We start from the raw sequence: 18354 nt of genomic DNA on the forward strand, positions 1-18354 counted from the left end.
GCTCTACAATTGCTAGGATTATCCCTACTTCCTTCTTGAGCAAAGGAATAACTTTTGGCAGCCTCCAATCATCTCCTCCTACTTCTGTGGCTAGTGAGGATGCAAAGATTATCACCAAAGGCAAAACAATCTCTTCCCTAGCTTCCTGTAGTAATATGGGGTATGTTCTGTCCAGCCCTGAGGACTTACCTATCTTAATCTTTTTCAAAAGTTCCACTATCCCCCTGTTTTACACAGTCCTCACCATTGTCAAGGTTCCTATCACTGATGAATACAGCAAAGTAAGGACCTCCTTTACCTCCTCTGACTCCAGGTACATGTTTCCTTTTCTAGCCAAGATCAGTCCTACCCTCACTCTAGTCATCCTCCTGTTCTTTACATGCATATCAAATGCTTGTGGGTTTTTCTTAATCCTACACGCCAAGGCCTTCTCATGCTCCCTTCTAGCTGTCCTAAGTCCATTCTTCAGCTCTTTCTTGGCTACCTTGTAACACTCTAGATTCCTGTCTGATCTTTGCTTCCTAAACCTTAAGTAATCTTCTTTCTTCTGTTTGACAAGATATTCCACACCTCTTGTCAACCACTGTTCCTTCACCGTTCCATCCTTTCCCTGCCTCAAACAGATAAACCTATCCAGAATCCCATGCCAGTGCTCCCTAAACAAAGTCACATTTCCTTCGTGCATCTTCCTGAGTACATCATTCTCAACTTATGCTCCCAATAATTCCCCTCCCCAATTAAATATTTTCTTATACTATCTGCTCCTATCCCTGTCTATGCCTATGATAAAGAACACTGCAAACAGATTTCACCCCATCAAGACCTTTTGCACTCAGGTGTTGCGAAGCTGAAGTCACCCATGACAGCAAGCCTGTTATTTTTCCACCTTTTCAAAATCTACCTCCTGATCTGTTCTCTGGTGCCTCTGCTGCTATTGGGGGCAGGGTCCATTGAGTAGCTGCATTCGAATGATTGCTCCCTTTCTGTTTCTGACTGTCACCCATCCTGACTCAGTAGATAATCCCTCCAAACGTCCTCCCTCTACCTTGCCGAGGCACAGCGACAACTCGCGGATACCTCCTCTTATTTACCCCTCGATCATGACCCCACTAAGGAGCACCAGGCCATTGTCTCCCACACCATCACCGACTTTATCTGCTCAGGGGATCTCCCATCCACTGCTACCAACCTTATAGTTCCCACACCTCACACTTCCCGTTTCTACCTCCTACCCAAGATCCACAAACCTGCCTGTCCTGGCAGACTTATTGTCTCAGCTTGCTCCTGCCCCACCGAACTCGTTTCTGCATACCTCGACACGGTTTTATCCCCCCTTGTTCAATCCCTTCCTACCTATGTTCGTAACACTTCTCACGCTCTCAAACTTTTCGATGATTTTAAGTTCCCTGGCCCCCACCGCTTTATTTTCACCATGGATGTCCAGTCTCTATATACTTCCATCCCCCATCAGGAAGGCCTCAAAGCTCTACGCTTCTTTTTGGATTCCAGACCTAATCAGTTCCCCTCTACCACCACTCTGCTCCGTCTAGCGGAATTATTCCTTACTCTTAATAATTTCTCCTTTGGCTCCTCCCACTTCCTCCAAACTAAAGGTGTAGCTATGGGCACCCGTATGGGTCCTAGCAATGCCTGACTTTTTGTTGGCTTTGTGGAACAATCTATGTTCCGTGCCTGTTCTGGTATCTGTCCCCCACTTTTCCTTCGCTACATCGACGACTGCATTGGCGCTGCTTCCTGCACGCATGCAGAGCTCGTTGACTTTATTAACTTTGCCTCCAACTTTCACCCTGCCCTCAAGTTTACCTGGTCCATTTCTGACACCTCCCTCCCCTTTCTAGATCTTTCTGTCTCTGTCTCTGGAGACAGCTTATCTACTGATGTCTACTATAAGCCTATTGACTCTCACAGCTAACTGGACTATTCCTCTTCTCACCCTGTCTCTTGCAAAAACGCCATCCCCTTCTCGCAATTCCTCCGTCTCCGCCGCATCTGCTCTGAGGACGAGGCTTTTCATTCCTGGACGAGGGAGATGTCCTCCTTTTTTAAAGAAAGGGGCTTCCCTTCCTCCACTATCAACTCTGGTCTCAAACGCATCTCCCCCATTTCACGTACATCTGCTCTCACTCCATCCTCCTGCCACCCCACAAGGAATAGGGTTCCCCTGGTCCTCACCTACCACCCCAAAAGCCTCCGGGTCCAACATATTATTCTCCGTAACTTCCGCCACCTCCAACGGGATCCCACCACTAAGCACATCTTTCCCTCCCCCCCCCCCGCTTTCTGCAGGGATCGCTCCCTACGCGACTCCCTTGTCCATTCATCCCCTCCATCCCTCCCCACTGATCTCTCTCCTGCCACTTATCCTTGTAAGCGGAACAAGTGCTACACATACCCTTACACTTCCTCCCTCACTACCATTCAGGGCCCCAAACAGTTTTTCCAGGTGAGGTGACACTTCACCTGTGAGTCGGCTGGTGTGATATACTGCGTCCGGTGCTCCCGATGTGGCCTTCTATGATGCAAGACCCGACGCAGACTGGGAGACCGCTTTGCTGAACACCGACGCTCTGTCCGCCAGAGAAAGCAGGATCTCCCAGTGGCCACACATTTTAATTCCACATCCCATTCCCATTCTGACATGTCTATCCACAGCCTCCTCTACTGTAAAGATGAAGCCACACTCCAGTTGGAGTATCAACAGCTTATATTCCGTCTGGGTAGCCTCCAACCTGATGGCATGAACATCGACTTCTCTAACTTCCGCTAATGCCCCACCTCCCCTCGTACCCCATCTGTTATTTATTTTTATACACACATTCTTTCTCTCACTCTCCTTTTTCTCCCTCTGTCCCTCTGACTATACCCCTTGCCCATCCTCTGGTTTCCCCCCCACCCTGTCTTTCTCCCCGGACCTCCTGTCCCATGATCCTCTCATATCCCCTTTCCCAATCAGCTGTCCAGCTCTTGGCTCCATCCCTCCCCCTCCTGTCTTCTCCTATCATTTTGGATCTCCCCCTCCCCCTCCCACTTTCAAATCTCTTACTAACTCTTCCTTCAGTTAGTCCTCACGAAGGGTCTCGGCCTGAAACGTCGACTGTACCTCTTCCTAGAGATGCTGCCTGGCCTGCTGCGTTCACCAGCAACTTTGATGTGTGTTGTCCTCCCTTTATGCAACTCTGATTCTCTCCCTAAAGAGCAATGCCACTCCCCCACCTCTTTTAGCTGCCTCTCTGTCCGCTTTGAAACATCTAAACCCCAGAATATTCAGCAGCCATTCCTGCCATTGTGAGAGTAACAGTAACAACATCATAGTTTCAGGTTCTGACCCATGCTCTAAGGTCATCACCCTTGTCCCTGATACTTTTTGCCTTAAAATAGACACACTTCAACCCATCCCACTGACTGCAATTTTGTCCTATCAATCGCCAGTCCTTCCTCATTGTCTCTCTAAGTGCTCCTTCTACCTGTACGCCAACTGCTCCATCCTCTGACCAGACACTCGGGTTCTACTCCCCTGCCAAACTAGTTTAAATCCTCTTCAACAGCGCTATCAAACCTGCCTGCAAGGATATTGTCCCCCTTGAGTTCAGATACAATCCGTCCATTTTGTAAAGGTCATACCTTCCCCAGAAGGTATCCCAATGATACACAAATCTGAAACCCTGTCCCCTGCATCAATTCCTCAGCCATACATTCATCTGCCAAATTATTCTATTCTTACTCTTACTGGGTGCGTGGCACAGGCAGCAGTCCAGAGATTGATAGCCTGGAGGTCCTGCTTTTCAGCTTCCTCCCTAGCTCCCAATATTCTCTCTTCAGGACCTCATCCCCTTCTCTACCTGTGTTTTTATTACCAACGTGTCATAATTTCTTGTTGTTCACTCTCCCGCTTTTGAATACTGTGGATCCAATCTGAGACGCCCATGACCCTGGCAGCTGGAAGGCAACATATCATCCAGGCGCGTCTTTCATGTCTACAGAATCTCCTATCTACTCTTCTACCTATTGATTCCCCTGTCAGTGCACTCCTCTTCTCCTCTCCCTCCCACTTCTCTTCTGAGCCATAGAGCTTAACTCAATGCCAGAGACCTGGTCACTGCAGCTTTCCCCTCTTTCCCTTGGTAGGTTGCCCCCACCAACAGTATCCAAAGCTATATATTTATTATTGAGAGGGACGGCCACAGGGTACTCTGCACAGTTAGCCTATTCCCTTTCCTGCTCCTGACTGGTACCTAGCGATCTGCCTCCCGCAACTCGCCAATTTAACACCATAAATCAGCGAGTTGCTTTGTTATGTCTCCCCACTCGCTGTGAAACACGAACACCTCTTTTTCCCTTATTTGGGGGGGGGGAGAGAGAGAGAGAGAGAGACAGACAGACAGACAGACAGACAGACAGACACTGTGGTATGTCGAATACCGGGTGAACGAGTAGCCTTTGGGGTACTGCAAGTCCATGTCTTTATTGATGCTTTGCCGCATACTTGAGTGCTCGGTGGGGGAGCTGGTGCTTTTTTGCAAGTGGGGGAGGTGGGATTGTTGCTTTGCTGCTGCTTATGTGTGGGAGGGAGAGCGGGGGGGGGGGCTTTGAGGTCCTAACATTTAACTGTCATTCATTCTTTGGGGCACTCCTCTGTTTTCATGAACATTTGCGAAGAAAAATAATCTCAGGATGTATATTGTACACATCTCTCTGACCTTATATGTATCTATTGAAACTTAGGGGTGACTAGGTCCCTGTAGCTCCTATCTATCACCACTTCATTCTCCCGTATGAACCAAAGGATCTGTATAGATGGCAAGCAAGATAAAGCTTTTCACTGTATCTCATACAGTGATAATCATAAACCAGTTCACCAAGCTGAAGAGTGCATTGTAAAGATTTAACTAACGTGAATTATTTAGAGTTAGATACATTTTATAACATGAATAGGAAGCTGTTCATTAGGTTTCACCAACCCACTCTAAAAGTCACTTCTCTTTTTACTGGAATCACTCCCTGGTTTTGTTGCTGAAACCCTCCACGAGCTAGCACTCTGATCAGTTAATGCCAGGTTTGCTGCAGGGAGAGACTGACAGAGGAAATAAGAATTGCTCTTTTGATTCTCCCTCACTCTGATGTAAAATATTCTGCTTCTGCACATCGTTTTTGGCAGCCCAGCTGGCAATGAGTGTGACTTTCTCCACTGAGCTGCATCATGATCTGAGGGATTAGGACAGGACAGAGGAGGCCATTAGCCAAGTGCTGGGAAATGGCATAATTATAGTTGGGTACTTGATAGTCAGCTTGGACATGTGGGTGAAAAGGCCTGTTTCTATTCGGTGTGACTCTATGACCATATGACCATCAGATGACTTGAAAACCCTAATACTACTACTACCTCAGTCTCTCTCTCCCCCTCTCCCTCCCTCCCTCTCACTATTTGCACTGTTGTCATTTTGTTTATTTCGTCATGTAAATTATGTACAACTTATGTTCATTTAATTTTATGTTTATGATGGTTGTACTGTACTACGTTGGTACTGCAAAAATCCAATTTTCATGACACTTATACCCCGTGTTTGCATGCACTTGCAAGTAAGCTTGAAATACATTTGAAATCCTTTGGTATTTAGCAAGATTGTCCTGATTAGAAGTCATTTACTAGAGTGAACAGCAGAATTTACAGAAAAACAATAAATACAATTTAACAGAAATTGCTACACCAGCTTCACTGTGGTGACAATACATTATCAAGAACCTACATGAAACAAATTAATTTCTGAATGTGTCCGTTTGTTAATGGCAGGAGGCAGGAGGACTGATTCATTCTCTGACGCAGACTATGTTTGCAATAACACTATGCTTACCGCTGTTCCAGCTGCACGGAGAGGTCCTGGTAAATCTGTGCCGCCTGTCTGTGATATTCAAGCTGTGCTTGTACCAACGCTGTAAGCTGGTTCACTTGCTCAATCTAAAAATATTCACAATGAAAAAAGATTTTGCTTTATTAAATGTCTGGTAAATGAAAATCAAACAAACCACAGTTGCTGAAGATTAAACTAAAAATCAGAAAAAAGATGCAAATATTCTTTATGGAGTGAAAATAAGCTCTATCGGGTCAAAAACTTTGTTCTTTCCTTGTAACAACAGAAGAAGTGGCTATTCAGCCCATCAGGCCAAGAGAACAATGGTCCATTCCCCATCTCCTTATTGCCCTACACACCTGCAACTTATTCTTTTCTCATCCGTGCCCATCAACTTTGATAGTTCTGTCAATAATCTACTCTAGGATGATTTACAATTGCAAATTAACCTATCTATCCACACACCTTTGGGAAATGGGAACCAACAGAAGCCCCTGGAGAAGACAACAGAATGTAGCACAATGAGCTGGAGGTTTAAATTCTGAGCAGTTAAGGACCCCCCTAATACGACAAAAAAAAGATTAAAGATGTACACCAGGTAAGCCTCTGAGTTTTTTGACACAAGCTCACTAGAATGCAGGCCACCAAACATCCTTTTATAGCCCAGAGTGAGCTGAATTATAAATGGTTTACCTGACGTCATGCACTGTTCTCTTTCACAACCTTTGATATCGGATCTCAAAACCACCTCTTCAAACCTATGCCATTTCCATTTTTGCTTCTCTGAAGTATTTTAATGCGCTGATACTTCTCAACATTCTCTCCATGAATAAACCTCTCCAATCTAACTCATATTCTCTATAATCCCTAAACAATCCTAGCCACAGCAACGAAGGCTATACTTCTGGGAAAGGTGCCACAATCATGACTTGAAAGAAGAGCAAAATTCTCTTTAATGTTCTGAGCAAGACTTTATCTCTCAACCAATCCCAAAATATCCCACAATTACCAGGTCAATAGCAGGATTCCATTTATGGGACACAGGAGATTCTGCAGATGCTGGAAATCTCAAACAAAACACACAAATATGCTGGAGGAACTCAAATGAATCGTCAACATTTCAGGTCATGACACATCATCAGTTTACAGACAATGAGGAAATACACACACTTTCCATTTATGCTTTCTGTTTTGCAAATAATTTAACCCAAGAGCTGTTCACATTACTGGATATTCAATGCACACACAGCCCATACTCAGATGAAGATCTCAAACTGGGGATTGGTGGAGATTGCCAAGGAGAGTGCAGCAAGGCTGGGGAGGACACAGGAGGGGAGCAGCAAGGGCGGTAAGGACACAGGAAGGGAACAGCAAGGGTGGGGAGGACATAGAAGGGGAGGAGTAAGGGTGGGGAGGACACAGGAGGTGAACAGCAAGGGTGGGGTGGACACAGAAGAGGAACAGCAAGGGTGGGGAGGACACAGGAGGGGAACAGCAAGGGTGGGGTGGACACAGGAGAGGAACAGCAAGGGTGGGGAGGACACAGGAGGGGAACAGCAAGGGTGGGGCAGACACAGGAGAGGAACAGCAAGGGTGGGGAGGACACAGAAGGGGAGGAGCAAGGGTGGGGAGGACACAGGAGGGGAACAGCAAGGGTGGGGAGGACACAGAAGGGGAGGAGCAAGGGTGGGGAGGACACAGGAGGGGAACAGCAAGGGTGGGGTGGACACAGGAGAGGAACAGCAAGGGTGGGGAGGACACAGGAAGGGAACAACAAGGGTGGGGCGGACACAGGAGAGGAACAGCAAGGGTGGGGAGGACACAGAAGGGGAGGAGCAAGGGTGGGGAGGACACAGGAGGGGAACAGCAAGGGTGGGGAGGACACAGGAGGGGAGGAGCAAGGGTGGAGAAGACACAGGAGGGGAACAGCAAGGGTGGGGAGGACACAGGAGGGGAATAGCAAGGGTGGAATCAGAGCAGAGTGGAATGCACATGGCCATCAAGGCAATGTGGAGAAAGCAGAAAGAAGGTGAGCGGACAGGGGACAATGGGAGCAGACACGGAATGCATATAGACAGAGGAAAGGAGAGTTGGGCAAATGTCAAAAAAAATGTGTCATCTATTTCAGGGACCAATGCAGGAGGGCAAAGGTGATGGAGATAGCCTTGTCTGATGAGAAAAAGAAGCTCCTGCAGTCATTTCTACGTCCAATTTGGGCACAATAAATGAATTTCACCTCTTTGGGATATTTCTGAGAGCAGTCCCACGGCACTTCCCTGTCAAAATTCGATCAAATCTGCGTATCACTTCTCCATTGTACTTTGTGACCTCACCAAGTGCTTAATAATCTTTATCAACAGAACTGACGTCAAAATGGCTCAACTCAAAATACTCAGTTTTAATAAAACTCGGAGGGCATCACATTGAAAGTGGTGCTTCTTACTTAAAGTGCCCTAACTGAAACATTGTTTTCACAGACCTCACTGTTAATGCTTTAATATGGCCACTGCCTGCCACCCTGTGGCCGATACTTCACTGTTGCCATTTGTGGGGGCTGCGACCCCACTTTGCAGTGAGGCATGTTATGACGTAAGTGTCCCACCTGGAAATCCAGGCACTGCACTTCACACCACATCCCCTGCACCACGTTTCCTGTGCCTGCTATGAAGAGAGCTCTGAATGAAGATGCTCACTTCCCATGACTCAGTAGATAATCCCTCCACAACATCCTCCTTTTAATCAGCTGTGATGCTCCAGCTGCCTGCTTAATTGTGCAGCTCAGGCTTTAATGCTTCCTGCAGGAAGGAAACAATGACAGACATTTGTTAAAGCAAGGACGTCCCAATATTATGCTCTTTTAGATGACCCCTTATCTTGTGTTTAGCAGGAAGCCCAATGAACAGACTGGGGTGTTTTTGGTGGTTCCATATACTTGGTAGATTGTGTTGGAGGCATCTGGATGCTGGTACTGAAGTCAGATCAGTACACCAACATGGACAGGAATCCAGGAAGTCTGTAATGGTGTTGCAGGGGCAGGGGTAAAAAGACACTTGGTGACCAGAGCACTGGATATGTTGTTAAGGGGTTTAATATTTAGCTCAGGATTAAACGGGACAATAAGGTTGCCAAGTTTTTCTGGCAGGATCCAGCAGGAACGGTAGAAATTCCAGTAAAGTGAGGAACTCCTCCAGCGTCCTCCCCAGCCTGAATTTGGGTGTGGGGGGCGGGATTCTCCGCTGGTGGAACGTTATCAGCTGACACCGAGACAAAATTGGAAAAGAAGACAGGGGCATCAGTTGTGTTCGGGGAAAATAGTTTGGAATTAATCAGCCACTAATTTTTTTCCATGCCTCATCCATTCCACTTACATTACAATTGGGCCAGATGTGGGTCCAGTGCTGCCACTCTGTTGGAGCCACTGGCTCAGCAACTGATGTGGTGTGGCGACATGTTAATCAGAGGATAGTGCACAGTTATCACACTCCATAGCTGGGCACAGCTTATTGATTTACTTATTGAGATACAGTGCAGAATAGGTCCCTCTGGCCCTTTGAGCCACGCCGCCCAACAATCCCTCCAGTTTAATCCTAGCTTAAACACGGGACAATTTACAATGATCAATTAACCTGCAAACCCATACGGATTTGGACTGTGGGAGAAAACCAGAGCACCTGGAAGAAATCCAAGTGGTTACAGGGAGAACGTACAAACTCCTTGCACGCACTGCTGGGAACAGGAAGGTATATCACAGAAGGAATAGCTAAAACCCATTCACTGTCTCTGCATTCATCAGAAACCAATACCTCTCTGCAAGAGGGTCAGGAAACCCAACCTGGTGAGATACCGTACAGGGAATAGAAATATTCAATTGCACTTCGTTGCCTTTCACAGCAAGATCAGGTCGGGATTTGTTTTGTTCTATTGGGAGGCAAATATAGTAAAGAGCATTTTCACTGATCCCTTTGCTGGGTGGAGAAGAAATAGTGAATTAAAATAGAAGATGGGGCCAATTATCACCAGCCGGGAATGATAACTCAGCTATGAACAAAACCAGATACACGAAGCTTTTAGATTTAGTACAGGAGTAGGAGTGTACAGAGTCAGTGCACAAACACTCCTTTAATCATTGGAGCACTGGTTCCCAAGGCTGAAGAAAAACAAGTCCTTACATCACTTTCCAGTAGGTTAAACATGCTCGATTCCGCAATTTCTTTTGATTCATCAAATTTCTCCAGTGCTTGTTGAATCTCATCATCTGGGATCTTCCCTTGTCTTTTCTTCTTGTAGTCAAAATCCAGTCGGCGTCCCTCCAATTTTTTCAGATGATGCTGTAAGTGAGTAAATAAATATATTCCTGTGAGACTGACAATGAGGGAAGGTACACTGAAAATCAAATACGTATCTCAACCAGAATTGATCCATCTATCCCTAACAAGTTATGTGTTACTCACTGGTCAATAAGAGATTACCATTGTCTTTCCAGTCTCCATAAGTTAGCATTTGAGGTATGAAATAAACTACGACCAGTGAGTAAAAGAAGCCAATGCAGATGACCTTTCCTGACTTGTCTCCAATTCTTTCATATCTCGTTGTACAGATATATTTTTGCAGATAGAACTGTTGCTAGTTCGGAGTGGTGGAGCTGCTCACAGCACTGGTAGTTTGTACACCAATATCATTTACATAGAACTCACTCTAAACGTCAGCAGAGCAGCAGTAGAGAAATAAACAGTTAACAGATCAAATCAGAGACATTAACTAGAATTCCTAGAACAATTGGTTATTCCAATTCCAGCCACATTGTATCTATTTTAATGACATTTAACTTCCACTCAGTTATTTACATTTTGCAAAAATACAAAATCTGCTGTGAGATAACATAAATGGGTAGTACTTTCAAATAAAAATTTTGCTTTTCTTTCATTTACATACCAGGGGCCTTTTCACTAGCTACAAGGCAGTCCAGCAGCATTATGGACACCGACCACCTACCTGACTGAGCATAACTCCAACATTGCTCAGGAACTCTTGCCACTATTCAGATCAAACAGCCCACTTGACTGGCACCCCACCAACAACCCTTCACACTCACTCCAATTACAGAACTCAATAAAAGTGCAGATGGTAGAAATCTGAAATCAACTCTCAGTGGCTAAGCAGCATCTGCAAAGCAAGTCAAGAGCAAACATTTCAACTGAATGACTTTTCTTCTATTGAAACAATGTCACTTGCCTTTTCCTTTTGCCCTACGGATTAGATCTGTTCCTGTACTGTGTAAAATAATGACTTCACTCACTTCACATGCCAAAGAATAACATGTAAAGATGAGGTACTGACAGAACAAGGCTGACAAAACATTCTCTGTCAAAATGTTCACTGCTTTCCTCTCTACATATGCTACCCGATCTGCTGAAAATTTCAAGGATTTCCTATCTTTCAACAGATTTCAGGATTAAATTAGCTCACGTACAGCTCTAATCGATGGCAAGCAACTCAGCATGGAGTTCATGATAACACTGACCATTTCCAGACTGCTCTGTGTTGCTATGGAAACTTGACAGGGTAGTTTTTGGCACAAGAAGTACCTGGGCATCAAACATAATACTGTATATGCATCACTCATGTATTCCACATGTAACACTCCAGGCGAAATTCATCCGCCTAATCCTGCAAGCTGCCATTTTGCGACATATGCCGGTGATACTAAACCTGATTCTGATTCTCTTGAAACAAACATATAATCTCTAAGAAGCACCGTATTGGAATCCCATACACTCCTATCCTTCCTTCCTGAGGGTACCAACCCCTCTCCATGCCCCAGCTCTCGGACACTGGGAACTGGCATACTGGCATTTCCACACCATCACCATCACACCGTCTTTTCTCCAGCTGCTGGTATGTTAAGTGCAAGTTGTGAAATCAGGAAGGAAAACAAACGTTATTGTAGAACAGTACAGGTTCTTTAATCCTAAAATATTCCTCAACTCACAAAATATCTGCTTTTACGTTAATTTTAAACATCTATTATTAAGTCTTAGACATCTTGAGGCAAGATGGCGCTGGCGAAATACAGTGGCATTTTGCAGGCAGCTTACAAAACTTCTAAATATACCGTACTTCTTCTGAATTTCACTTTAAGTAACATACTTTTGAACTGTCTTAATGAGCTAGGGATTTCACTCTTCTGCAGGACTGTGGGATTAATTTTCAAGCTGCAGATACGGTACCTTCAAGCAGATGAAGGTATGTCACCACAGCTGAAAGAGAAGGAGGAAGGGAGGACTCCCAACCATACTAAACTGCCAGGGAATGACACTTCCTCTACTCAGTATCTTGTTAGCAAATGAGAAATTGCCGTGTTCTGTGTTTTACAGAGACAGGGCTCACTCCAGACATGCTGCCTACATTGGTAAGACCCAAGGGCTTAATGATACACCAAATAGACTGGACTGCTGTTTTGGAGAAGGCAAAAGGTCGAGGTCTGTGTTTCACAATAAACTCTTTGTGGTACTCGGACACAGCAATCTTGTCTCACTCTTGTTCCCCCGACCTGGAACATCTAATGATTATATGCCAACAGTCCTACTTACCAAGAGAGTTCTCCTCAGTGATCCTGACCACAGTTTTCATACCATCAAAGGTAGACGTTAAGCAGGCAATGTACTGAATGCCGCCATCATCGAACAAAAAACAGTCTACCTTGATGCCTTTCAAATCATTGTCAGGGACTTCAATCCAGCTTGTTTGCACAAATCTCTGCCCAATTATCAACATATCAACCGCAGCACTCGGGGTCCCAACATGCTCAACCTCCGCCCTCTATGATTAGGTATACCTACTGTTCTAAGCCTAGACTGCATTTCAGGAAATCTGCTCGTTTGGCTGCCCTCTTTTTACGTGCATGCAGTGCAGGCAGAGCCTCAAGAATAGGGCTCCAGATATAAGGGCAACAAAGAGATGGTCGCAGGATGCAGGGGACCGGCTATGGTATTGTTTCGAGATAGTGGACTGGGCCATGTTCGAGGACTCATTAGAGGATCTGAATGAATACAACGCTGTTGTCAAGGAATTTATAAAAGCAGTTGTAGACCATAAGGCAAAAGTGCAGAATGAGGCCATTCAGCCTATTGAGTTTGCTTTGCCATTTTATCATGATTGATCAATTTTCCCCCTCAACCCTGTTCTCCAGCTTTCTCCCAGTAATCTCTCAAGGCCTGATTTATCTATCAACCTCCACCTTAAATACATGCAACAACCTTGCCTCCTGAGCCATCTTGGCAATGAATTCCATAGATTTACTACCCTCTGGATAAAGAAATTCCTCCTCATCTCGGTTCTACATGGACGTCCCTCTCTCCTGAGGTTGTGCACTATGGTCCAAGACTTCCCCACTATAGGAAACATCCTCTCCACATCCACCCTATCTAAGCCTATCAACACTCAATAGGTTTCAATGAGATTCCCCCACTTTCCTCTAAGTTCCAACGATTACAAAGTCAGAGCCATCAAATGCTCCTCGTACGTTTACCCTTTCATTCCTAGAATCATTTTAGTGAACCTCCTTTAAACCCTCTCCAATGTCAACACATCCTCTCTCAGATAAAATCTGCTCACAATAGTCCAAGTGAGGCCTCACAAGTGCCTTATAAAACCTCAGCATTACATCCTTGTTTTTACATTCTATTTCTCTCAAAATGAATGCTAACATTGCATTTGCCTTCCTCACCACCGACCCAAGGTGCAAGTTAACTTTCAGGAAATCCTGCACAAGGACTCCCAAGTCCCCTTCAGCTTGGACTTTTGAAGTTTCTCCCCTTTTAGAAAATAGTCTGTACTTTTACTCCTTCCACTGAAGTGCATGGTCATGCACTTCACAAAACCGTATTCCATCTGCCACTTCTTTGCCCATTCTCCAAATCAGTCTAAGCTCTTCTGCAGCCTCTCTGCTTCCATAAAACTATTTGCCCCTCCACCTGTCTTTGTATGGTCCACAAACTTGGCCACAAAGCCATCAATTCTACCATCCAAATCATTGGCATACAATATAAAAAGAAGTTGGTCCCAATACCAACCCCTTCGGAATACCACTAGTCACCGGCAGCCAAGCAGAGAAGTCTCCCACTATTCCCACTCTTTGCCTTTTTCCAATCAGCCAATGCTCTATCTATGGTAATAACTTTCCTGTAATAGCATGGGCCCTTATCTTGCTCAGCAGCCTCAAGGGGCACCTTGTCAGAAGCTTTCTGAAAACCCAAGCACACAAAATCCACCGATTCTCCTCAGTCTATCCTGCTTGTTATGTGCTCAAAGAATTCCAACAGATGCGTAAGGCAAGATTTTCCCTTAAGGAAACAATGCTGACTACTGCCTATTTTACTATATGCCTCCAAGTATTCCAAAGCCTCATCCTTAACAACCCATCCATCACCTTCCCAACCACTGAGGTCAGGCTAACTGGCCGATAATATCCTTTCTTCTGCCTCCCTCCCTTCTTGAAGACTGGAGTGACATTTGCAATTTTCCTGTTCTTTGGAACAATGGCAGAATCTAGTGATTCTTGAAAGGTCATTACTAATGCCTTCACAATCTCTTCAGCTACCTTTTTCAGAACTCTTGGGTGTAGCCCATCTTGTCCAGGTGACTTATCTACCTTCAGACCTTTCAGCTCCCAGTACTTCTCTATAGTAATAGAACTGCACTCACTTCTGCCTGCTGGTACTATTGAACATCCCACATACTGCTAATATCTTCCACAATGAAGGTTCATGCAAATTACTCATTCAGTTCATCCGCCTGTTCTATGTCCCTCATTACTGCCATGTCCAGCGTTATTTTCCAGTGGTCCAGTATCTCCTCTCAACTGTCTTTTGCAGAGAGGCGAGAGTAAAGGGACATTCTGAAATGATCAGTAAACCAATTGTTTGGAAATCAAATTACCTTGCCTGGTCTCTCAGTGCTGCACATGCACCATACCCCACCCTAGCACCCCTTCTCTGCCACCTGTCCTACACACCTCCCATGGCACTCTACCCTCATCGTTCCCAGCCTTCTTTGCTCCGCCAGATTTACAATCTCGCTCTCCACTCCACATTAACAAACACAGTACTGTGCAAAAATCTTAGGCACCCTAGTTATATATGTGCGTTATATACTTTTGCACAAGACTGCATCTGAAAAAAAACTTTTTGTCCCCTCTTTGATATTATTGGCTAGCTTACTTTCATGCTTCATCTTTTCCCTCCTATGGCTTTATTAATTGCATTTGTTGGTTTTTAAAAGCTTCCCAGTCCTCTCACTTTCCATTAATTATTGCTATATTATACGCCCTCTCTCTTGCTTTTATGTTGGCTTTGACTTCCCTTGTCAGCCACAGTTGTATCATCCTGCCTTCAGAATACTTCTTCTTTGGGATGTATCTGTCTTGTGCCTTCCTAATTGCTCCCAGAAACTCCAGCCTTCGTTGGTCGGCTGTCATCCCTGCTCGTGTCCTATTCCAATTAACTTTGGGCAGCTCCTCTCTCATGCCTCTATAATTCCCTTTTCTCCATTCTATTACTGATACATCTAACTTTAGCTTCTCCTTTAAAATTGCAGGGTAAATTCTATCATATTATGATCACTGGCTCCTAATGGTGCTTCTAAGCTCCCTAATCAAATCTGGTTCATTACGCAACATCCAATCCAGAATAGTTGATCCCCTAAGTGGACTCAACAACAAGCTGCTCTAAAAAGCCACTTCATAGGCATTCTACAAATTCTCTCTCTCTTGAGATTCAAAATCAGCACCAACCTGATTTTCCCAATCTACCTGCATATTGAAATCCCCCATAACTATCATAACATTGCCCCTTTGACATGCATTTTGTATCTCCCGCTATAATTTGTGGCCCACATCCTAGCTGCTCTTCAGAGGCCTGTATATAACTTTCATCAGGGTTTTTTTACCCTTGCAGCTTGATTTCATTTTTTTTACTAAAAAAAAATCCATGCCACCTCCCTCTCCTATTGATACAACATGTATCCTTGGATGTTTAGCTCCCAACTATAATATTCTGATACCACGACTCAGTGATACCCACAGCATCATAACTGCCAATCTCTAACTCCACTACTAGATCATCTTCTTTAAAACAAATACTATGTACATTCAAATATAACACATTCAGTCCTGGTTTTCATCATCTTTTTCAATTTTATCTTTGTTCCGCCATGACTGGGCATTGGTTGCATTGTTCCTCTGTGACTGGGCATTGGTTACATTGTTCTTCTGTCACTGGGTATTGGTTGCATTGTTCCTCTGTGATAGGGCATTGGTTACATTGTTTCTGTCTGACGGGGCATTGGTTACATTGTTCCTCTCTGACGGGGCGTTGGTTACATTGTTCTTCTGTCACTGGGTATTGGTTGCGTTGTTCCTCTGTGACCGGGCATTGGTTACGTTGTTTCTCTGTGACCGGGCATTGGTTACGTTGTTCCTCTGTGATAGGGCATTGGTTACATTGTTCCTCTGCGACTGGGCATTGGTTTCATTGTTCCTCTGTGACGGGGCATTGGTGACATTGTTCTTCTGTCACTGGGCCTTGGTTACATTGTTCCTCTGTAACTGGGCATTGGTTACATTGTTTCTCTGTGACTGGGCATTGGTTACAATGTTTCTCTGTAACTGGGCATTGGTTACATTGTTTCTGTGACTGGGCATTGGTTACAATGTTTCTCTGTATTACCTGAGGTAAAATGGTTGCACTGAAACATTACTCAAAGGATTTCAGTGGGCATTCATGCATCATCAGAATTTCTACATTAAACATAACTGCAAAATATGCCCTATAGCAATGCTAATTAATAGCTCCTTTTAATTGTAAAATAATTACAATCTCCCCTCATCATCTATAATGAAGTGGTTTGGAAGAATTTCATTATAAATTTTCAAGTTTCATCCAAATGAAATGCAGATATAACAAAGGAGTTCCAATTAAATGACATTAACTGTAAATAAATATATTTTTATAGCACTGCTGAATGCTGTCATGGTTGAGATTAGGTACCATTGTGAGGACGATTTAAAGTACTGTGCTTTTGTTATTTGAAGTGCTGTTAGATGCTCTTGACCTCTGTGATATCAAAGTGAAGCTCAAGCTTTACTTCAGTGAGTCATTCTGACTTTCCCACAAAGCATTACTGTAGCCTAGGCAGCCTGGACTGCAGCAAATTAAAGGTCAGAGTTGAGTTTTATCCAGGTATTCTGCTCATAACTTTCCTCATAATGTTCTTCTATCACTGGGTTCGTTCACTAACGGCTTCGGAAAAGGAGGAATCCCAAAAGTTATCCTCAGATGAGAAAATCTGCAGATTCTGGGAATCCAAGCAACACACACAAAATTCTGGAGGAACAGCAAGCCAGGCAGAAGCTATGGAAAAGAGTAAACAGTCGATGTTTCGGGCTGGGCCGAGACCCTTACCTTCCAGTGCTGATGAAGGGTCCCAGTGCCAAATGTCAGCTGGTTACACGTTTCCATAGATACTGCCTAGTTACTGAGTTCCTCCAGAATTTTGAGCGTGCAAAAAAGTCATCTTTTATTTCTTTATGACTTACAAGCAGGCCATTCGACCGATCAGTGCAGTTCCATCAACCCTGTTCCCCAATTATCTTTCTTATCTGTTCACTGACATGCCCATTAACTCCTCCCTGAATCTCCTACTAGCCACCCATACTAGGGATAATCTAAACAGCCAAGTAACCTGCTAACCAGAGTATCTTTGGGATGTGGAAGAAACCAGAGAACCCAGGGAAAACCTATGGACAAAATCCACACAGTGGGGCCCATGGGTGTGAGGAAGGATTTAGGAGTGGAAAGGGAGGAAGGTTGGAGGTGTGGGGAGCTCTGGGAAGATGAAATAGGGGGAAGAGGGACTTGAGGAGGAGTGGCTGGGAGGAGAGAGGGTGGGGAAGAAACTAATGTGATCGAGAGTGGAGGGGGGATGTGGCATGGGAGTTGCAGAGAGTAGAGGAGTAACAAGGGGAAGTGTGGTGACTGGCAGGTGGGTGCGCCTGCATTGTGGAGCCGATTTATAATTGCTTCTTCTTGATGAATATATATTCTAGAATAACCCTTAAAAAGGCAGCCCTCATAAATGTAATTCCATCAATACCTGTATTTCTTTCAAGTCTTTGTCATGAAGGTTCTGTAGTGGATCAATGAAGTTTTGCTTTACTTCCATATCCAAGGCATCTTTGACCTCAGCCAGCTGTTTCATCGTTTCCCCAGCATCCAGCAGAGCCTGCCCTGGAAAACAGTTCCAAAACATCAAAGGTGAACTTCGGTGAAAATTTTACTTGGCCCCTAGCAGTCTTCATAAATAAATTGCAAACTTCAAAAGATTTATTTCACAATGGAATATCAGCTCACTCTCCAAGGTCCCCAACAGTACCAAAAATAAACTAATTCTTGCTTTTTGGTAGCAACATCATTAATTTATTTAGTGATAT

General features: G+C 44.6%; 1 protein-coding gene across 1 annotated transcript in view; it reads right to left on the reverse strand.

The window, feature by feature from the left end:
• The window catches only part of LOC140197272 (endophilin-A1-like), a 178387-nt gene that overhangs the window by 6472 nt on the left and 153561 nt on the right, over positions 1 to 18354 (reverse strand). The window contains exons 5-7 of the mRNA XM_072257194.1: positions 18018 to 18151; positions 10037 to 10195; positions 5871 to 5974 (exon numbers count right to left, since the gene is read on the reverse strand). Coding sequence (XP_072113295.1) covers positions 5871 to 5974; positions 10037 to 10195; positions 18018 to 18151 — 397 coding nt within the window. The remainder of the gene's footprint in view (positions 1 to 5870; positions 5975 to 10036; positions 10196 to 18017; positions 18152 to 18354) is intronic.

This window comes from Mobula birostris, chromosome 5 (assembly GCF_030028105.1).
Source record: "Mobula birostris isolate sMobBir1 chromosome 5, sMobBir1.hap1, whole genome shotgun sequence".
Classification (NCBI taxonomy): Eukaryota; Metazoa; Chordata; class Chondrichthyes; order Myliobatiformes; family Myliobatidae; genus Mobula; species Mobula birostris.